This window comes from Ctenopharyngodon idella, chromosome 22 (genome assembly GCF_019924925.1).
Source record: "Ctenopharyngodon idella isolate HZGC_01 chromosome 22, HZGC01, whole genome shotgun sequence".
Lineage (NCBI taxonomy): Eukaryota > Metazoa > Chordata > Actinopteri > Cypriniformes > Xenocyprididae > Ctenopharyngodon > Ctenopharyngodon idella.
The window spans coordinates 3,853,301-3,876,668 of NC_067241.1; the positions used below are offsets into that span (position 1 = coordinate 3,853,301).

At 36.6% G+C, this 23,368-nt stretch overlaps 1 protein-coding gene across 6 annotated transcripts in view; it reads right to left on the reverse strand.

The window, feature by feature from the left end:
- Nucleotides 1-8,322: 8,322 nt before the first annotated feature.
- LOC127504496 (protein phosphatase 1 regulatory subunit 12B) overlaps nucleotides 8,323-23,368 on the reverse strand; it is a 42,898-nt gene continuing 27,852 nt past the window's right edge. For 2 of the 6 annotated variants that reach the window (XM_051879172.1, XM_051879170.1), the window contains 3 exons: nucleotides 23,172-23,222; nucleotides 15,014-15,241; nucleotides 8,323-12,527 (listed from right to left, as the gene is read on the reverse strand). In XM_051879172.1, the coding sequence (XP_051735132.1) occupies nucleotides 15,107-15,241; nucleotides 23,172-23,222 (186 nt within the window). In that variant the 3' untranslated portion in view covers nucleotides 8,323-12,527; nucleotides 15,014-15,106. Of the gene's footprint in view, nucleotides 12,528-15,013; nucleotides 15,242-22,315; nucleotides 22,391-23,171; nucleotides 23,223-23,368 lie in introns of all 6 variants that reach the window. The other 4 variants (XM_051879174.1, XM_051879171.1, XM_051879173.1 and 1 more) reach the window with 3 other exon arrangements.

The following is a 23,368-nucleotide window of genomic DNA, read 5'->3' on the forward strand; positions in this document are numbered from 1 at the left end:
TTAAGTCATCATCTACTCTTTCTTATGGTAGTGGAACACAAAAGGAGAAGTTTCAAAGCATGTTCACGCTGCTCTCTTCCATAAAATGGATGTCATTGGGGACCATCAAGCTTCATAAAATAAGAATCATCCATTTATATATAAAGTCTTCTGAAGTAATACACTTTTAGAAGAAAATGTTCTAGAACCTCAAAGGTCAGGTGATTCATATATATAAACTTTTAGGGGTTCCCATCATGTGATGTTTTATAGATTTAGCTTATTTATTTATTTATTTAAGTTATATTTATGGGCATTTTGTGCCTTTATTCAGAGAGGACAGTAGAGAGCAGACACGAAAGCATTGGGTGGAGAGAGGGGGGTAGGATCGACAAAGGACCTTAAGACGGAAATCGCCGTGAACACATTTGCGTCATATGTCGGCGCACTAACCACTAGGCTATTGGCACTGATGGAAAAATTGAAATAACCCATTAAGCATGAAAGGATCATGCAATCATTTATGACACTTCTCATTATATAGAATCTTTTTGGCATATAGGATTCTTCAAAACATAGTCAAGAACCCTAGGGTTGTCACATGAAAAGATAAATAAAGAGTCTTTTATTAAGCAAGGAGAACATGCAGGAGTCACTACACATTAACAGGGATTAAATACAAAATCAAAGATAAAATGGAACAAGTGTGGGTACTAATTAACAAACAAGGAAACTAACTAGGGAACTAAGGAAAAAGGGAACAGAGCAAACAGAGTGAAAACAAAACTAAAGCAGGACAAGGGTTCTATACAGAACCCCAGTGAACTCAGTAAATCTCACAGACTGATATTCAAGTTGTTATTCAAAAAATTCAATAAAAATCATTTGGTCGCCATTCACTTTCATTGTGTGGAAAAGAGCAGCTTAAACATTCTTCAAAATTTCTCCCTTTGTCTTCTACGGAAGAAAGTAAGTCACACAGTCAGTAAACTATTCCTTTTCAGAACTTCCATCACTTTTTGTTTTCATGTTATACTCAAATGTTTAAACCAGAAGTTCTTATGGTTTCACGAGAAGAGTTAATAGAGGGTACTGTTACGTGTGTATTTACTGCACATCTTACCAAACCACTGAACTTATTTGCACTACTGGAACTGCATTCTGTACATGTTGCTCTATCAATCTCAATATGTGCTTTTGTGATGGCACATTCTTGATTCGAGATGTCAGAGTTTGCATTTGTTTAAAAAGGAAAATTGTATCAACTGAAAGCTGCTTTAGGGCTTACAGTATGAGTCATTGTGTGAGGATGTGAATCTCAGAATATCATTTGCTTAAGACCGACACAGAAGTAAATCTTTGTGTGTTTTATCCTCATATTGCCTGGAGAAACTCTTTTGGCAATGATGATACCTTGTGATATTGGTTCAATTATTAAGTATTAGGGAAATTAAGCAAATTCGCAAACCTGATTTGGATCAAGACCTTTTTTGGAGCATAATTTATTGAGTATAGACTTTTAATCCAGGCCAAAAGCTACATGTAAAGACCCACGAGTGGATTTGAGGGAGAGTTTGTTGTGTACATGCTGTCACCCATTAAAAACTCGCTCTCATAAGGAAACGTCACTTTAGCGGCTTTTATCCTGCATCAAACAACATGCAAACATCACTTTACTGTCACAATCAGATTGGATGATTGCAGTAGTTTTTTTTTTTTTTTTTTTTTTTATCCAATTACATTTAGGGTTAAAATGAAAAGTCTATGATCATGAAATTCAAAAGCCCTATGATTTTGTCTTCCTGCAAACGCACAAAGGATTTTATTGCAGAATGTCAGAGGCTTTTTTTAAATAATGAAAGAGGACAGATTTGTCAGACTCCAAAAATGACAAAAGCACAAAAGGACTCAATTCTGCTCATGCTCTATATATTCCAAGAAATCTCATAATAGTTTCGTAGTCATGGAAGAGAAATGTTAACAGTTAACCCAAAAGTGAAAATTCTGTCATCTTTTACTCGCCATCATGTCTTTCCAAACCTAAAACATAAAAGAAGATATTTTAAGGACAGTTTTTGTCCATTCAATGAAAGTCAATGGGGTCCAAAACAAGATCGGACCCCATTGACTTTCATTGTATAGACATTTTTCAAAGCATCTTCTTTTCTGTTCCACAGAAGAAAGAAAGTCATACAAGTAAATGATTACAGAATTTCCATTTTGGATGAGCATTCCCTTTAAGTCTTTAAAGGGTTAGTTCACCCAAAAATGAAAATTTTCTCATTAATTACTCACCCTCATGTCGTTCCACACCCGTAAGACCTTCGTTCATCTTCAGAACACAAATTAAGATGTTTTTTGATAAAATCTGATGGCTCAGTGAGGCCACCATTGACAGCAAGTTAATTTACACTTTCAAATGCCCAAAAGCTACTAAAGACATATTTAAAACAGTTCATGTGACTACAGTGGTTCAACCTTAATTTTATGAAATGACGAGAATACTTTTTGTGCACAAAAAAAACAAAATAACGACTTTTATTTCAAAACACTGCTTCATGAAGCTTCAAAGCTTTACGAATCTTTTGTTTCGAATCAGTGGTTCAGAGCGTGTATCAAACTGCCAAATTCAAAACAAAAGATTTGTAAAGCTTCGAAGCTTCATGAAGCGGCGTTTTGAAACCGCCCATCACTAGATATTGTTGAATAAAGTCGTTATTTTGTTTTTGTTTTTGTTTTTTGGCACACAAAAAGTATTCTCGTCGCTTCATAACATTAAGGTTGAACCACTGTAGTCACATGAACTGTTTTAAATATGTCTTTAGTAGCTTTTGGGCATTTGAAAGTGTAAATTAACTTGCTGTCAATGGTGGCCTCACTGAGCCATCGGATTTTATCAAAAATATCTTAATTTGTGTTCCAAAGATGAACGAAGGGCTTACAGGTGTGGAACGACATGAGGGTGAGTAATTAATGACAGAATTTTCATTTTTGGGTGAACTAACTCTTTAAGTTTTAAATATTTCCCTCCTCCATCAGATGTGGTTAAGGGTGGGGCTAATTGTTTTATCTTAGTTTTTTTTTTAGTAAACAAATATAATAAAGAAAATTGCAGTGGAAGCTATTTTGTGCCATTCAGATATGTAAATATCTGAGACTTCATTTAAAAGTCGCTTCAGTGACGTTTCCCTGGATGAAAGAGAAGCAACTCTTCCGACAGGCTGTTCAGTTGCAATAGCAGGTATTTCTATCCACATTCACAGTGATGTTTGACATTTTTGCAGGTCTAATGAATGTGTGATTATTTGTTTATCATGCTTTTGTTTTCCTGCTAGTATCGAAACCTCATTTAGGGATCACTGTCTTTGTTTACTCTGTTAATGTCATTTTTTCAGGTTTAATCTCTTACACAAATATGTCCCTTATTTCAAAGAACGTTCACAAAAAAAACAAAAAACAAATCGTAACTTGCAACTAACACCCCTCCCCAAATCCCATAGGTGTGTAGTTTGACCTATATATGCATAGTTCCTACTTTATGATACTGCATGTTACAATACAAAAAGATGCGCATGTTTCAGAGATGAAGCAAAAAATATATTGTGTACCTAAGTAGGTGTTCTTTGTCATTTTAAATACAAAACGGAGGAGGATAAGATACTGTGTATATTTTCTAATCAAATCAAATATGTATTTATTTTCTGTGAGTGGGTACTGGAGAGAATATGAAGTAAACTAGACTTATCTTCATTTTCAGATTCAATCCATGCCTGGACATCATGAGCAAATACTGTATGTTAAGTGCTTTGTGTGAACTAATATAGAATGAAAACGTAGCCGCATGCTTGCCGTCTACTAATATTGTTAAGGAACAAAATGTTTATGTATTCATTAATTCATTTATTTGAAATGAGTTCTTTATTTTTCAGAGTAATATTTCTATGTCTCTTTGTCAGAATAAGTTTGTGGGAAGTAAAAAATTCCAGCGGGGGCTCCAAGTGTATATTTTCCCCCAATCCTGTAGGATCCTGTAATCAGCAGAGTATCTCTGTCGGAAAGTTTTGGATCATACAGAATCATTACGAAAAATGTACACTTTATTATGATTTTTTTTCTTCTTTTTCACAGTCAGTGCCAATGAGAGAAGTCACGTTTACTGCCATTTTATCTGACTTTACGTCATTTTTACGTGATTTTTTCAGACCAACTGATTCCTACCTTGGCGACAAAGTTGCCAGAGCACAATAGTATCAATCGTGTTGTAGAAAACTTGGAGTCCCCATTGTTTTCTAAAAAGCTTTTCTTTATGAATCTTTTACATAATAACAGCGTTTAACTAGCCAATAAACAGTAAGTTTGTGTGTGCGAGTGTGACTAAGATAAAGCCATAAGACTTGAGCTAAATCTTTGCAGCTCAGCTATATAGATGATCCTAAAACATGTCCTCCTTTCATAGGCCGATGTTCCTCCTCAACATTCCATGTAGTCTGTGAAGCTACGGGGCCACACTGTTTCCTGAAGTGTGCTAAGTTAAGAATTATTGGCAGTTTAACTTGCAATAGTCTTTCTGTTAAAAATGTGTCTTATCAATGTGTATTGATGTTTATTATGATGATTTCAGTCTATATTGAGTTTTGTAAATGCCTTGATTTAACACAAAGTGTGCAAGGGACGTCTGTATGAACATACACGTGGTCGTTGCCATTCACGAAAATGCATTTAACGCAGGTTGTAAAAGTTCTTGTTTTTACCATTTTAATAACAATTCACAATCCCAAATTCGATATGGGAAAACTAAAAAGTATATTATGACATTTGGACAAGAGGATTCAAAAGAATGATGCAGAAATTCAGCTTTTCCAAGTAATTTCAATCATCATTGCTTGAGGTTTGATTGTGATTGTGTGTGATTTAAAAAATAATGCATAGGCCCTTTAATAAATAATCATTTGTTGTGAATTACTCGAGCACTGCCATTCTGCCTTTATGGCAGCATGCACAATGAACATTTGTTTGAAACATTCCTGATTGCCAACCATAGAGTTAGTACTTGCAAGCAAAGATATATGGGAGCAGTTTAAAAATCCATCTTTATCTTGCTCTCCATGTATAAATCAGCTTACAAAACCAGCTCAGTTGTCTATGTAACGCTCTGTGACTGTTTTATGTCATACAAATCAATGAGAGTCTGCATTAATGCCCATAACAGTTGTTTTCACCATTATTTTGAATGCTAGCCGATGCTATCATGTCTGCTTTGGCGTAATCACATAGCAAAGATCTGGGGAAAAAGAATCAAAAGCCTGCCATTTTGTCTGTTTTATTTGATTCTCTTGCACTTTTCATTCTGCTTATCTGGAGTTGTAAAATGCTCTTTTTTCTATCCGTGGTGGTCTTTTTTTCCTTTTTTTTTTTTTTTTTGCCGGTGGGAGACTGCGAGGGTTTGGCCCTCAGACTATGTTTGTACCTGTTTCGGTGTTCTCGTGTGTGTGCGTGTGTTCATGTCCGTATTGTCGTGCCTAGTGTGGATCAATCGCATGCTTTAGCCCTTGATGGGACACTTTGAGAAAACGTTGCTCACAGACTCTTCCCACAACCCCCTAGTGGACAGTACATGAGCATCAGCAATCCTTGTAAAGACGTCAAGGGAACCAAATAGCTCTACAGATTTATCATGTGTGTTACCAGCTCTGTACTGAAACAAATGAGAAAATAAAGGCCTTTTAATTACACTTAATTCTGATTATAATGTTGTTGTATGTTATTTAACACTGATTTTTTTTTTTTTTTTTGACCTATTACAGCTCTGACAATCTGTAAGAACACATATATTTAATAAAAGGTGGTACTGACTTCAAAAACCCTTACAAAAAAAGAAGTAAACTTCAAGTTTATTTTATTAGGTAAAGTTTAAGTATATTTTTCAAGTATAATTAATGTAGTAAGTATACTAATATCTGTATACTAATAGTATACTGTACTTGTAAGCAGTGTTAGGGTAACGCATTACAAGTAATGTGAATGTAGCCAGACCTTCAGACGGACAGCAGAAAGTCTGGACTCTATCGCAGTTTTCATTGGACAAGGAGCGCCCAAGGGGACGTTTGACTGACATGTAACGCAACCAATCACAGTTAATTTGGTTCAGAGTCATATTTAGGGGCATGGAAATGTACAATAACAGACTGGCGTGCATCTAATAAATTATTCATTCAAGAACATTATGCACATACTGCAACAATGAAGCCTCGAATTTCACATACTTTTGAAAATCCAGCGTTTAGTTGGCATTTGTTTCCAGGCGGTAGATTTCAACCAACCAGATGATGACTTCGAAAATCCTGAAGTGTTTCCAGATAAGTGTGCCATATGCATCAGATGTTCAGCCAATGGTCCGTGGGCGCTACGTCTGAGGCTGAGACTAACGTGAATGTAACGAAAGTCCCTTTAAGACAAGTCATTTCACTCGGCGGCCATCTTTGAAATGCCTCTCGGGCATCCTGGGCATCATGCAGCTCCTATATCTTTGAATGGGAAAACATCAAATTCTCCAAAGCTGTTTGCCAAGCTTTCGATTAAATTTCATATTTGAAATCACCAATGAAATCTGACAACAACTGTCTCATAAATTTTTTTTCCAAACGCTCAAATCATGACAAAAAAACAGTATTTAGGCTGGATCAAGCTAATCATGACAAAAAAACAGTATTTAGGCTGGATCAAGCTAATGCGCATGCGCAGACCTAAATGCGCGTCTCTTGTGCCTCATTTCTGAGGCGCGCGTCTGACTGTTTCTATAGAAACCGGTGCTTCTAAAGGCCGCTGCAGTGACGCGATGACTTTACAGGTCGGCGATTGGCTCTTATTTTGAAGGCGGGACTTATTCCGCCATATTGAGCGTTACACTTTCTCCCATTCAAAACAATACGAGTGACATGTCTTGTGTTATTCTATAGTCTTTGATGTAACTAATAAAGTTTCTTTTAAATTTACAACAAAATATCTAAGTTACTTTTCAAATAAGTAGCATAGATTACTTTTCCCATAGATTGTTTTCCCATTTATTGACAGCTCGCCTGTCCCCATGTTGAGAGAAATCATAAGTGCAGAGGCATTGTGGGTTAACATGATGGTTACTGTAGTTCTAGACTAAATGTGAACATACATTTACTCATCTCACTTGCACAAAAACAGATTCAGTATTCCTCAAAATGAATAAAAAACGGTGAAATGCAAACTCAGAATATTATGCAAACCTGCACTAATTAAATATCTTTAATAACAAAAATATACTTTATGTATTTAATCACACTTTATTAAACAATGTCTTTGCTGCTGACTTCCGGTGATCCAATTCAACCATACAAATAAGCAAACATGATCACATTTGTGTTTTGTATTTTAATTGCTGAAGTAAGTGTTGAACTTTCTTCTCCTGCTCCTATTCTTCTGCAATCCAGAACAGCAGCACAGCTGAAAGGTTTGTTTGAGCTGCGCCCTCTACTGTACAGTAGTATTTGGTAATACTTCAGTCATTACTGGTGGGTTACCATGACCTTTACTTTAGAATTAATTATACATTATGCATTATTCACATTCATTATGAACCTCTATGTAGTAGTTCTTAGTAGTTCTCTGGGAGGTATGAAAGAAAAGGTAATTACTGATTAGCTAATAGTGAACAACCACCTTCAACTGAGCACTATTACTTACTAATTCATTAATCAGAGTTTCTTGTTAGTTAATAGTAGTTACTAGAGTGTTACTAATGCATTACTCATTTGTTCCTGTGTAGTGATTCATTAATGAAGGATCAGTATTCTAAAGTGTTACCTAATATTTTTACTGCTGTTTTCACAGACAAGGCTTAAGCTAGTCCTGGACTAAAATGCATGTTTGAGCTGTTTTAACTGAAAGCAACTTATACTGACTTGTCTTAAAATATGTTACTGTCATTGTTATGTCTCAAGATTTTTTTATTTATTTATTTATTTATTTTTTTTTTTTTTGTAAGGCACGTTTATAAAACCTACTTAAATGTCCTAAATGAACTGAGGCCTAATCCTGGCTTAATCTAAGCCCTGTCTGTGAAACCAGGCCTAAGTGTTACAGTATAGTAAACATTAAAAGTGTTTTAGTATTGCAACTATACAAATGAACTTTAGGTACAATGTTGGTTTACTAATTATATACTTCTAGCCCACTTTTTACACATTGAAGTATACTCTCACTACTAATTTAATAGTTTGTATGCTGCAAGTACATGTGTATAAGTATACACTAACAGTATACCAAGTTTACTCAGAGTGTATTTGCAATAGTAAAGAAAAGTTAGATGCCAACTTGTTAAAAGTGTGCCAGTTTACTCCAAAGAAGTATTTAAATAGTACATGTAGAATTATACTACTAGTACACAGATATTTGTATACTTACTACATATAGTATACTTGAAAATTATTTTTACTTAAGTTTAGTTAATAAAATGAACTTAAAGTTTTTTGGGGTTTTTTTTAAGGGAAAGGGGATATATAGAGGTCTGATGATAAATGGCTGATGGAACTTAAATCTAAATGCATACCTGGCATTGCACATAAATTAATTAATTTCTTCAGAAGTGCATAAGAACACCAAAAACATGAAATACATTTCAGTGAAGTGTTGGAACCTTAAATGCCTGTAATAATCACGCAGACAGGCAGAGGGCAGCACTGCACTTAAAAAGGCACTTGACTACATTTTCTGTATTTTACAGTGTGTTATTAATAATCATAACAGGCAAACAACAAACGCAATCATAAACAAAGTGCTGTGAGCTTTGGTTCAAGATTACAGGTTAAAAACTGTGGACAGTGAAAATAAACACAAAGCATTTGAAATGACATATTATGTGTGAAGTTTTCTGTTTTATCCATATAGATACTCTTAATTACACACAAAAGGCATAAATAAATATAAAACACATTCAGTAATGGTGCCATTTATCCATTCTTCTGCCCGTCACTTCATATATAAACACTACAACTGTAAAAGTAAACAGGACCAATGAATTGATATGAATTGAGTTAAAGGAGAGTGACATCATTCCTCAGTGGGAACATTCCTTTTACAATGTTCTGGCAGAGCTTCTGAAGATCATATTAGACTGCCTGCTTTAGGACAATTAGATTTGATTGATGATCAAACACTCTTTAAAGGAATGGCAGTTTGTACAGCTCTTCCCTGCTGAAAAGGCCAGAAAAGTTGGTGTTACTGTTGTGCTGATACTGGTGTGATAGGGCCTCATTTATAAAGCGTGCGTACACACAGATTTGATCTTAGAGCGTGTGTACGCTTAATCCACGCCAACGCTTATATTTATAAAAACGGTCTTTGATGTGGAAAAGTGCTTAGAGCCACGTCAGGGTCTGAGCAGACATACACACGTTTCATTGTCAGATTACTGCAGGTTTTTGGAAATCTAAGCTATTCTTGCAGCTTGCTAAGGATTTGGACGATGACTGGTGATCTTTTATATGTAAATGACATTAATTAGGTGTTGTTTACAACGCGGGGAACTGAAACCATTCAGCTGCGCGCAAGTTCAAGATCATTTGCGATTTATAGATCTCACATCTGAAAGACAGGCGTAGGCTCGTTTTCTGTGTGTACGTTCATTCTATGAATCACACGTACGCACATCTGAGAAATGATCGTAAGATCAATTTTAGGACGGTTTCTGTGCAACATTTTACAAATGAGGCCCCTGGTGTTCCCACAAGGCTTCTCAACAGCAAGTGTTTTCTAGTCAACCAGCTTTACCAGGAACCTAGTTGAAACCAGTCTCACAAACTAAATTTTGCTGGTGAAAAGTATGTTTATGCTGGTTCACCAGCTAGACTCACACCAATCTGGAAAAGGTTCCAAACTGGGGTTTTTGCAGTAATGCCACAGAAGAACCATTTTTGGTTGCCCATAGAACCTTTCAGTGAACAATTCTACTTTTAACAATTCCCTTTTTTTAAAGTCAGCAGTAAATTCGCCCTACTATTTTTCAAATAGATTAATTTTATTATTATTATTATTATTATTATTATTTTGACCTTGAAATGTTTAATCAAAATGTCATAACTGGATTTTTCGGGCGAAAATGAATATGACTTCTCTCTGGTGAAGTATGTAGGACTTCTAGTGTTGTCACGATACTGGAATTCCAATAGGATATATCGATATTCGATACCATTTTCGATACCATGTGGAAAACTGCCATAAATACTGCCATATAGATATTTTACGATCTCATCATTTTTTGATAATTTGGGTAATTTTGTTGCAATAGTTTACAAAGCACAGGGAGGCTTTTTTTGAAACGGAACTAAACTTATGAAAAAGACAATTAAACAGTCAGTAATAAAATAACAAGTAAACAAATCGCAAACTATAGCACAAATAAATACAATACAATACAATAAAGAGACAAATGAAATAAACAGCTTTACTTTTTTTCAGGTGGGTCTAACGGTATTCAGGTAAGAAATACTACAGAAATGAAATGCTTACATACAGATTAATGCTTATAATTAAAGTTACAAAAGTTATTCAGTAAAGAGCAGTGAGTGATTTTGTCTTTGTCTTTTGTTTTTTGATTACCATTACAGACAGCAGCAGGTTTATTAGGCTGCTGTCACTTTAAGAGCTTATTCACGGATCCAATATACTGTTACACAACTTGGCGATTTCTTTTCCAACTATCTACTTTTCAAAGCTGACTGTTTATGTGAATACTCAGCAAGACAGACATTTTGCGTGCTTTTGGTGTAAGCGTGAAACAGGAGTCAAACTTGTGCACAACACCCGCAACCCCACGCCAAGATTCAGGCCCTGTAACACCAACACTACTCAACCAGAGCGAATAAAAACGAGTGAGAAGAGGCTCGAGAACGCGCAGCTGGTGTTGGTGTATCGATACTGCAGAAAAAGAGTATTGGGATCATTTCAGATATTTCTATATCGATTAGTATCGCAATATCGATATTTTTTGACAACACTAACTTCTATAATAGTTTAGTCTGCTTAAATCCCGCCCCTGCAAGCTCGTGTTCATCTACCTCCACTTTTGAGTGCAACGCCCGCATCTCAAAATCTAATCAACAACCAATGCACAGAACCAATCCTACATTTCCTCTTTTTTGATAACCCATTACACTCAGATGTATCATAATATGGAAGAAAAGACCTGCTGCTACTTCCGTTTCAGCACGACTTTAATAATCTAAAGAACTTTTTTCCATTATAAAAAACTTTTTTGCAATGGAAAGGTTCCATGGTTGTTAAAGGTTCTTCATGGAGCCATAGATGCCATTTAAGCTTTAGTATATCTTGAAACATTTAGAGTTTAGAAAGGCACTGAGAAAACATTCAATTCATTAGATGTTTTTGAGGGAGTTCTTAGGAACCAATGCTGTGGCTACAATGTTATTCGAGTATCCTACTGCAAACACCAGGTCAACACAGATTGAGGTGGTGAAACCAGTTAACTAGATCAAGTTGTGTTTTGGAACATTGTTAACCAACCAGGGTAGTGTTTCCCAAAAGCATCGTAAGCCTAAGTTGATCGTAGCTCCATTGGTGGCAATGGTTCTACGATCAACTTTGGCTTACGATGCTTTTGGGAAATGCTACCCAGGTCCCCATCAGCAAAAATGTATTATTAGCTCTAACCAGGTCAATGCAGGCCTCGATATACTTCAAGCAAAAAAAGAACAAACTGGTGTGACGTAATTGCGAACAAAACCATGCCAAAGTGAAGTTTGTTTGGAGTTCATTTTGGGAGTTTGAAAGAGCTTGCCAAAGTGAACTTTCTGGAAAACTTTGCTCCAGGTGGTAAACAACTTTGAACTACCATTGATAGTTTGGCGTCAGGATGTTCGATAACAGTATACTGCTACAAAGGTATTTCAAACTTCTTTTTCCCCCTAAGCGAAGAACGAAAAAGAACTTTGGCGTGAGTATATCAAGGCCTTTAAGATGGTTGACCTCAGCTCAACTAGCTAGTAGTCAAGCTGCTCAATCACCTCAACCAGCTTAGGCCATCTTAAGCAAGTTTTAGCTGTATTTTATAAGAGGGTGGTTACTTTCTTTCTTCTCCAGAACACAAAAGAAGATATTTTGAAGAATGTTGGTAACCAAACAGTTTTGGTGACCACTGAATTCCATTGTATTAACAAAACAACACTTTAGACATTTCTCAAAACATCTACTTTTATGTTCAACAGAAGATGAAATGACATGAGGGTGAGTAAAGGATGACAGAATTTTCATTGTTGGGTGAACTATCTCTTTAACCTTGGAACTGCCGCACCAAGAGTAAGAGATGACACAGACCATTACCCAGCATGACAATGGTCAGGTTGAAGTCAATGTGAAGTTCTCAGATTTGGTCTCTCTCTGTTCAGTGTTCCTCCTCCCTCTTCAACCGGTCGTCCTCACTTGGAAAGTTTACTGATGACTCTGATTAAGGCTCCATTCTCATCTTTCAGCCGCTGGTTATCAGACTTGAGTTCTGTCAAAACCTGAGATTGATGACAGACGAGAATGAGAGAGAAGAATGCTTTTGATTATTAACTTCAAAAATATTTAGTGGTAATGTGATGTCAAAATTGTGGTCCCCATGAGATGGCAATACACTTTTTGATCAATAAAATAGTTCTCATAATCTCATGTAACTGTATTTTGTTTTATGTGTAAAAAGCATTAATTTCTTTAGGTGTAAAACATTTTTATGCGGGAAAAATATGTAATAAAACATGCATCGAATGCTAGATCATAACACCACAACATATGATTTTCAAATTGACCTTTATAAAGGAATGGCAGCTAGCACAGCCATGTGAATGTGTGCTCATGCATAAAGAAGGGCGACCCCTTCTCCTACTGCAGTGACTAAAATAGTGCCAGAACTACAAAAGCTTTAACAGGAGAGCAAACCCAGCCACTCATGACTTCATATCACATCTTTCCAACTATCGAATACAAAAACAAAGTTTTTTTTTTTTTTTTTTTTTTTTCTCTAAAACTCCCTTTTAGAAATAGCCAGCACACACACAGACGCCCACAGCACTGTGGACAGTTCTGGCATTCAGGATGAATAGGATACAATTTGATGTCCTGCCACGTTTTTAAAGTCAACATGAAATCTTTTTTTTTTTTTTTTTATGGAATCTTTCAGTATTTATTATAAGATATTTATCTGTGCACATCATTATTTAATTTTGTTTTTTATTTATGTCCCCTCATAATATCAAAATAACTTCCCCTTCCTCTTGCAGTGACATATCTTCTCTGATGACATGTTTACTGGCGTGAGGGCGGGGCAACCTGTCACTCACATGAGATCCACCAATAGCAAACCACAACCATCCAGTCAATTCTCCATGGACAAAATCAACTTCCGTCCTACATTTATTCATGTTCATGCTGGCTTTAAGCAACAAAGGCACAAATCCTATGTTCTTTAGAAAAAAAACTTTTAGATATGTAAGATAAATTATCTAACATAGTTATCTAACATTTACATAACATATATATATATATATATATATATATATATATATATATATATATATATACAAATAATAGGTGTGTTCAACTTGATGTGGCACTGTCTGACATGAAGCAGTGCATGCCAGTTAAAAACTTTGTCCGACTTGAACACCTGAACTGTAATGTATGCCATCAAAGTACTGCAAAAGCATTTCAAGAGCAGAGGCTCATTCTGCGCAGTTCGGCTACATGGACTCTGGACTCAGATGACAATGATCATGTGTGTTTTGTGTTTATTCTGCTAACGCTCACAAATCCATGGTTTTATAACAGTAAAAGCTCTTTTCATGTACTCTTAATGTTATATTGCTTTATGTTTATCAAAATAAGACTGATAAAATATTTAGACCTCACTTTATTGGTATTTAAATAGTAAAGGCGTATGTTGAACTTTATTCTTGTACATACAGGTGCTGTATTAAGCACATAAGTACATGAAGTATTGAATGAAAAGTGTTTGTTTCTATATAAAAACATCTGAAATGGCTGAACGTCTATGTATTTGATAAATATTTCAGATAATCCACTGCATCTGTGATCAAGTAGGCAAACACTGCATGAGCATCACTACAGGAAGCAAAAAGTGTCTGACTTTACATTTCCATTTTAAGCTCCTTTGAGCGGCAAATCTCAAAGATCGGTTGAATCCAGTCTTCACCCTCTCGACTGTCTACAACTATTCAAATCACTATTCGTTGAAAATCAGTTCACCAGATGATTTTACAATTACATATTTTATTCATGAAAAACATAATATTTTTGATAAATAACCCATATTTTTTGCATGCTCCCTGAAATCAGATGATCGTCCAATAAACAATCTGGAACATTTTATAAAACTGTGACACCCAGGAAATGACAGCATTCATCAAGATCAGTTATTCAAACCTGTTACCAAAGGCTTTTTTGGGAAATAGTTGCTCATTCTATCATTATTATATTTAAGTAATTTTATGAATTTCATTCATTTTAATTTTTAAAATGACTTTTTATTGTTATCTCTGTGTAATATAGGCATTCAATATTCCGTAATGACATTTGTAACCAGTGCATTACATATAACCAGTGAGTTACCTATTCTATCATTATTCTATTTTTGTAATTTTACTTAATTTAATTTTTTTTAATTATTTGATTTACTTTTTATTGCTATCTGTGTGTAATATATGTATCCAATATTCTGCAATGTCAATTATAACCAGTGAGTCTATGTGTTCACAGAGACTGTGAATGTGAAGCTACAGAGGCTGTGAATTGATTTGGACATTGCTGGAGTGTAGAGGCGTTTGGTCATGGGTTTGGAAGATCTATAAATATCTTCAAAGCCACCGCCTGGAGGAGGAATGTGAGGGGCTGCCCTTCCCCAGACCCAGGACAGAAACAGCGAGAAAGAAAGAAAGAATGGATGAAAAAGCTTTACCAATGCAAAACAAACAAATGAAATAGCGTGACCTGCCTGAGAGGTGTGCAGCAGAGGGGCAGAGGAAGAGGACTACAGGGTGCAGCGGAGAACAGGAAGGAAGAAGGGACAGAGAGAGCGAGCAGAGGACTAGAGATCCTCCGTCTCAGGGAGAGAGGCCGTCTGAGTGAGGCAGGCGAGGGTGCGCAGCATGGCTTTGTTCTCCACTAGGAGGCGCGCATTCCCCCTGCGGAGAGCCTGCAGCCGAGCCAGAGCAGGAAGGGTCTGGAGATACAGAGAGGCCCAGACATGATGAGAGCGAGAGTAAGTGTGAGAGAACATCAAAGAGGGCTTGGGAACAAAAATGGACAGTATTAGTGTGCTTGAGTTAGATGAAGCAAAGTCAACATGAAATCAGATTTAAAGGGTTAGTTCACCCAAAAATGCAAATAATGTCATTTATTACTCACTCTGTCATTTATTACCAGCTGTTCCACACCCGTAAGACCTTCGTTAATCTTCGGAATGCAAATTAAGATATTTTTGTTGAAATCCAATGGCTCAGTGAGGCCTGAATAGCCAGCAATGACATTTCCTCTCTCAAGATCCATTAATGTACTAAAAACATATTTAAATCAGATCATGTGAGTACAGTGGTTCAATATTAATATTATAAAGCGAAAGGAATATTTTTGGTGCACCAAAAAAAAACAAAATAACGAGTTATATAGTGATGGCCGATTTCAAAGCGTTATGAATCAGCGTGTTGAATAAGCGGTTCGGAGCGCCTAAGTCACGTGATTTCAGCAGTTTAAAGGGTTTGACACGCGATCCGAATCATGATTCGACATGCTGATTCATAACGCTCCGAAGCTTCATGAAGCAGTGTTTTGAAATTGGCCATCACTATATGTCGTTATTTTGTTTTTTTGGCACACCAAAAATATTCTCGTCTCTTTATAATATTAATATTGAACCACTGTACTCACAGGAACTGATTTAAATATGTTTTTAGTATATTAATGGATCTTGAGAGAGGAAATGTCATTGCTGGCTATTTCAACAAAAATATCTTAATTTGTGTTCCGAAGATGAACAAAGGTCTTACGGGTGTGGAACGGCATGAGGGTGAGTAATAAATGACATTATTTTCATTTTTGGGTGAACTAACCCTTTAAAGGATTAGTTCACTTTCAAATAAAAATTAGCCCAAGCTTTACTCACCATCAAGCCGTATATATGACTTTCTTCTTTCTGATGAACATAATCTGAGAAATATTAATAAATATACTGACACAGCCAAGCTTTAGAATGGCAGTGAACAGGGTTCACGAGTATGAGCTGAAGAAACTGCATCCATCCATCATAAACATACTCCACATGGCTCTGGGGGGTTAATAAAGGCTTTCTGAAGTGAATTGATGTGTTTGTGTAAAAAAAAATATCAATATTTAACAAGTTATGAAGTAAAATATCTAGCTTCCGCCAGACCGCCTTCCGTATTCAAGTTACGAAGAAAATGTAAACTGGCGTCACGTCAGTTACACTTTTCCCGTAAGTTGAACAGGGAAGACCGTAGCGTAAGCGTTTTTAACTACTAGAGTTTTACATTTTCTTCGTACGTTGAATACGGAAGGCGGTCTAGCGGAAGCTAGATATTTTACTTCATAACTTGTAAAATATGGATATTTTTTTACACTAATGCATTGATTTGCTTCAGGACTTTATTAATCCCCCGGAGCCGTGTGGAGTATGTTTATGATGGATGGAAGCAGTTTCTTCAGCTCATACTCGTGAACCCTGTTCACTGCCATTATAAAGCTCGGCTGTGTCAGGATATTTATTAATATTTCTCAGATTATGCTCATCAGAAAGAAGAAAGTCATATACAGCTAGGATGGCTTGAGTGTGAGTAAAGCTTGGGCTAATTTTCATTTGAAAGTGAACTAATCCTTTAACCCTATCAATTGTATTAATAAACATTCCTTACTGTGTCTGATACTTCATTGCACATCATACACATGCAAAAAGATGCTCTGCCTCTGAACTGACTTTTCAGCTGAGTTCAATCCAGTGGCATTCTGGAGGGACTGCAGATGTTGAGGACTGCCCACAAGTAGTGATGTCACACGTAAGCATTCTTATCAGGTGTAATTAATTAAGTACACTGCAATAGTGTGTAATGTCACTGATTATGATAATGATGCTATTTTGGGCTATTTAGCTGTCTTTTTAATATTTTTATTGCTGAATATATATAAAATGTTTATAAAATATTTAAAAATATATATGTAAAATATTTAAATTATATAATGATATGATATATATAAAAATATATATATTTTTACTGAATATTTCTGTAATTCAGAAAGTGTTAATCTGCTAAATTGCTTTATATAGCCACATTTAACTGATTGGCTTGAAATGCTGTGAGGGGACACAATGCACCACCATTGTTTTTTCTCTCCCCTCAAACCATCTGTTTGAGCTTTTTATGATCCAATCAAGCTTTTTTTGTGATCCACTCAATTCCCAATGGGTAAAATCAAGCCCCACCCTACATTTCTCAAGGAAATTTCTAGGGCTGCCCCCTAATAGTCGACTTACCGTTCAATGAAAAGAGGCTTAGTCAACCAAAATTTTATTAGTCGCGGGAAAAAAAAAATCTGTAGGAAGTGGCGAAGTCACGCAGTCTGTGACAGACAGATTGTTAACAGCTGGTCTATGTGGTAAATATAGTACATCGGGCAGGACATCCAAATGCTCATTCATCGACCTCAAATATGGTTTATTGTAAGAAACATGTAAGTAGTAGCAACTTGACATAGCCGCTCGCTTTAACGTTAACCTAGAAAAATGTGGGCTATTCAAGTGTTTGTGCAGAGTGTGAAAGCTAAATAGTAGCACGCTTACTGTATGACAGCTAACATGGAGGCGCCGGTGCGATCACTTGCACTTAAAATACTCCGTAATTTTTGGTCATACAGATAAGAGTAATACATCTTTTGAATCTGTGAAGAGTCTACTTTTTTGTTTGTGTGCACTCACAATATGTTGTGCTTTTGTAAAATAATTTCTGCTGTCTCTCTCTGTTAACTTGAGCAAGACAAAAAAGAACCGAAACTCCATGTAAACTTGCCTCACAGACATGAAAAATATATCTATAGAAAGTGAAATGTCTACTTTTAAATGAACCAATTCAAATGGAAAACAAGTATTCTCAGGTTGTGTAATCCATATGAAACGTGCATATAGGCGAATTATTAATGTTAAAGCAGTCTCTTTGCTGTTTTTCCCCGACGCATTCATAATCATTACGTTTGCTGGCAAGCTTAATGTGTGCGCTTGAACGCTGATTAGGCTATGTAGGCATTAAAGGCTCATTATTATGATTTATATGGCTTATTAATAAGCATGCGATTAGTCGACTATCACTTAAAATGAACAACTACTAGTCAACCAGAAAAATCTTTAGTCAAGGGCAGCCCTAGAAATTTCAATTAAAATATATGTAATGTATTAGAATATGAATCTTGTTTCAATCTCAAATAGTCACGTTACAAAAGTAAAATGAGTATTTCATGTTGCCTTTAGAATGTGAATAGAAATATAAGCATGCAAAGATGATTAGGTGAGAACATAAATCTGTGTTGGATAAACTCACTGACACAAAGCACATGCAACTGTAGTCATTCACAAATAGGACAGGAGAACAGGCCTGCACACATCTTCATGACCACTTACATGAAATCAAATCAAGCTTTTTACTAAGGGAAGTTCTGTCTTCAGCTTTTAAATAGTAGTAATCACCACTATTTTGTTATATAAAAGCTTCACAGCGCAGTGTGGAGATTAATGAGCGACGTGAGGCATCTGTGGTCAACCTCAGAAATTTCCTGAACCAGCATGTGGAGGAACCCTGAGGTTTGACACCATTTCCAAACGTGGTTTCATGGCTTACGGCTCTGGGACCAGGCTGTTGAGTTTCTTCAATGCATGAAAACCAACAGAGAACGACCAAGGCATCCAGCATCTGTTCATAGCTGTTTCATTGTTTTGTCTCTACAAAAAGCATCTGTAGTCAGATATTTGAATGGGTTAACTCTCTAAAATTACACATTGCTTTGACAAACAAAGGTAGGCATGTCAAATCAGGCATCTAAGTTAGTCATGACTCAATATCAATATCCTTTACTCAGGAAAGGTTACTAAGGTTTTTTTTTTTTTTTTTTTTGCTGCACTGATGCCATAAAGAACCATTTTTATTTCCCTAATGAACCTTTTAGTGAATAGTTCTTAAAATTTTTTGTTATTGTGAACAACAGTTTAATAATCTAAAGAAACTTTTTCCACTATAAAGAAACTTTTGTGCAATGTAAAGGTTCCATGGATGTTAAAGGTTCTTCATGGAACCATCAGTGCCAATAAAGAGCCTTTATTTTAGATTTGATATGAATAAATAGTGCTCATAAACAGCTGCTGAGATAGTATTCTCAAATGAAACAGAGTAGAGGTTTGGATTCTGAAACAGTATTCAATATATCACAAGGTAAACAAGCGGATAGAGTTTGCCCTTAGCATGTTGCTAAGCTAACAACTCTGATAAGCATAAAACGCAAAGTGGAAAGATATTGTAGCATTAAACAAAGTATACTAAGTATAATTTATCATATGTACTTTTGGGTGTGTTCACACTCAGAATCACCATGATCACAAAAGAAAAAAAGCGTTCACGTCTTTGTAGCATTCGTAATTACAACACAAAATGGCAGTGGCTTCTGCAGTAAAATGTAGTAAAAGCAGTTATCTGGTAATATTTCTGTATAATAACTCCAATGTCTTAACAATGCAAGAATAATCTGAAAATAAACAAAAGACACACGATACAGTTTAATAGCACAGAGTAACTATCAAATGTGTACGTTTATTAATAAGGCATTTGCATAATGTCTGATAAGTTTTGCCATTAATAGTGTTGCTGTAGAAACACATAATTCTGAGAATGTAAACATCTCAGAGTAGGATGTTCATGATTGTAATCAAGTAACTAGGGTAATTACTACATGACATAAATGCAGAATTTATAAATCAACATTTTGCTCGACTGGGTCTGGATCTTGCCATTTTATAATTTGGCCATAATGATTAGCAGTTTCTCATACAGTGCTTACTGTGAATAATATCAATCCACAATCTGACTCATGATGCAGCCTGGAATCATAGGGCCTGGTCCCCCAAATGAGCCTGGTTTCTCCCAAGGTTTTTTTCTCCATTTCTGTCACCTGATGGAGCTTGGGTTCCTTGCTACTCTCGCCTTAAACATGCTGAGTTGGGGACTCTTAATATCAAAGACTTTAGATATAAAAAGACGGTGAACATAAGAGAAAGTGCAAAGCGCAATATGGCAGAATTAATCCTACCTTCTAAATAAAAGAGCCAATCGCTGATTGCCGTTTGAAGCTCTGGGCTGTGTTTCCCAAGCATCTTGAGCTAAGTTGATCGTAGAGACCATTGGTGGCAATGGTCTATGATCTACTTAGGCTTACAATGCTTTTGGGAAATGCAGCCCTGGTTGCTACAGTCAGTGTTCTGAGACATGCGCTAAGGACTGTACATGCGCATTGGCTGGTCCAGCCTGAAAAATGCAGTTTTTTGTCATGATTTGAGCGTTTAGAAACAAAATTTATGTGACAGATGTTGTCAGATCTCATTGGTGATTTCAAAAATGAAATTTAATTGTAAGATTGGTGAACAGCATTGGAGAATTTGATGTTTTAATTCAATGAAATAGGACTGAAATAGTATGGATGACTGAAATAGCTGTCCGAGAGGCGTTTCAAAGATGGCCGCCGAGTAAAATGACTTGCCTTAGAGGGACTTTTTTTATTACTATTCAGCAATATTATTGATTTGACAGCACCGACGCTACTGGATTAGAACAAAACTTGAGCTGAACTGAGCTGGATGATGACACTATTGATTTCTGCTTTATAGCTGAATTGAATTTGTTGCCTAATTGACCCTTCGCCGGGAGTTTGATTGACAGGCGATCTAACCAAGCATAACGCCGAATCTGCCATTTTGTCCGACAAAGCAGTCAGGGGAGTTAGTAGATTAACGTTGGTGGACTTGAACTTGAAAAAATTATGTGTACTGACATCTTTCTGTGGTTGAAATGTGGTTGATTGGTTAATGAGCCTGTCACGAATGTGGCTCCCTCGGCCCTTCCTCCGGACCGCCGGAGGGAGCCATCACCGGAATACTGATCAGTTCTCATTCGGACTACGTCTCCCATGGGCCCTCATTCCTGGGACTGATTGCACACACACCTGCACCACATCACATTCACACTATTTAAGACACACTCACACACACACACATCGCGAAGTCTTGATTTGCCTTGGTGATCATTTCTGAGCGTTTTCCCGTGGACTGTTACCTGTTATCGTTTGGACTGTTTATTCTCTGTGACCCTTTGCTGCCTGCCCTGATCTTTGCCTGTTTCTTGGACTGTGATTGTTTGCTGCCTGCCCTGATCCTTGCCTGTACACTGACTCTGTTTGTCTGCCGCCTGCCTCGACCATTGCCTGTCCCAGTTTATGCCTCTGCCTTTGCCCTGTCTGCTCTGTAAGTTCTCTTAATAAACAGCTGCAAATGGATCCACATTCTGTCGACTCATCATTACAGAGCCGCTTGATTTGAGGTGCTACAGCGATCTGTCACGACACATTAAAGAGCCACAAAATGGTATTTATTGTTTAAATTTCTGTAAAAATTACAAAATTTGAGACTTTGTTTCATATCAAAAGTAACCTGCCCTGTCTTGTCTGTCGATACGTTGTCAGTGTCCTCTTTGCTCCGCAATGTATTTTTCACTGTGAGAACATGATGTGTGGGCTGTGAGCTGAGATGAACTCACTTCATAATTGATGAACTTTACACAGTTATTGAACTGAACTGAATCAACATTGAACTGAATTGACCTGAATAACGATACGATTATCTTCTGTAGAGCTGCTTATAGCTCCAATATATAATGAAGTTTGCATCAATGATTATGTTATTTTCCTGTTTATGATTGTGAAGCTGCTTTGAAACAATCTGTATTGTATAAAGGTGACTTGACTTATTGTCTTTATTGGATAGTAAGCCTGCTATCAAGGAATTACAGTAAGAGATCAAGTCAAGTTCAAGATCAAGTTTGAGAGCTTTAGAGAGAAAAAATATGAATACAAATGTGTGACTAAGAGAGACATGAAGTGATCTAAATGACCCACACCAATTTGTACTGCTGTGAGTAATGGGTGTGTGTTGGTGTGTGTGTGAGCAGGCAACCACGCGTGGGGCAAAACCACTCACCATCTGCCCCTCTTTCACCCAGTCCAGCTGAGGATGAACTCAGGACTGGTAGCGAAACCTCGCTGAGGGCGTCTGCTGGGGCAACAGTGACATCACTGATCAAACAAATACAAGTGCTTCTCATTTCTAATGTTGATAGGCTCAATGAAGTCAGAGTCTGTTGGACCTACCCATCAGTGTTTGAATAGCTGCATAAATACAGTTTATTCCCTCCATGGTGTTCTAGAACTAAAGCTGTTTGCATATTTGCAATATAAATGACACTGTCATCCGCATATCTTGGCCGAATCTAATCATCTTTGAACTAATCGGAGTCCATACAGCCCAGAAACCTTGTTTCCTCAATTGCAACATGGATCAATTATCCCACTGAGCCTGGCAGACTACAGCAGCCGCAGAAATCTCATCTGCCTCACATTGATTTGGCCTTTCATATATTTGGCACTGTGTTCTTCTTGGCCCCTCAAAATGCCAGCTATGTGCAATTACTGCTGGAATGCTGAACAAAAGCCGTGCCGTGTCTCTGTGCTGGATTCAGTCTGGCCCCGGCGTAGTTGGAACTAGGTCACCACGTACTGCTGCAGCTGTGAGATGCTACAGAGCTTCGCTGACAGTACTGATGCAGAGTGCAACGGCCATGGCTAGTAGCGAGCAGGGTGGCAGCACAGTTTGCTAACATGGGTTAAAACAGGCATGGTAGTTACACTAGCTGTTAAACTTAAACTACAAGCGATCTAACATTTTCATCAGTTAATTCAAACAAACTGTCCTAAATTTTAAGGATAACATGCTTTCGAATGTCACCAGGCTCAGAATAATACAGCAAAGCCACATTTAATAGACATTGTCCTTTTACCTTCAATTCTTCTTCCATGTCTGACACCTTCTTCTCCAATGCTTCCTTTTCCTACACAAGCAGACAAAATAATCATATTACAATTTTCAAAATAAACTATAAAACAATAAATAGAATGAAATAAGAGTTTAAATATTTTATATTATAAAAAAAAAATGTTCACTTTATATTATGTTTCATTAACTACTATGTACTTA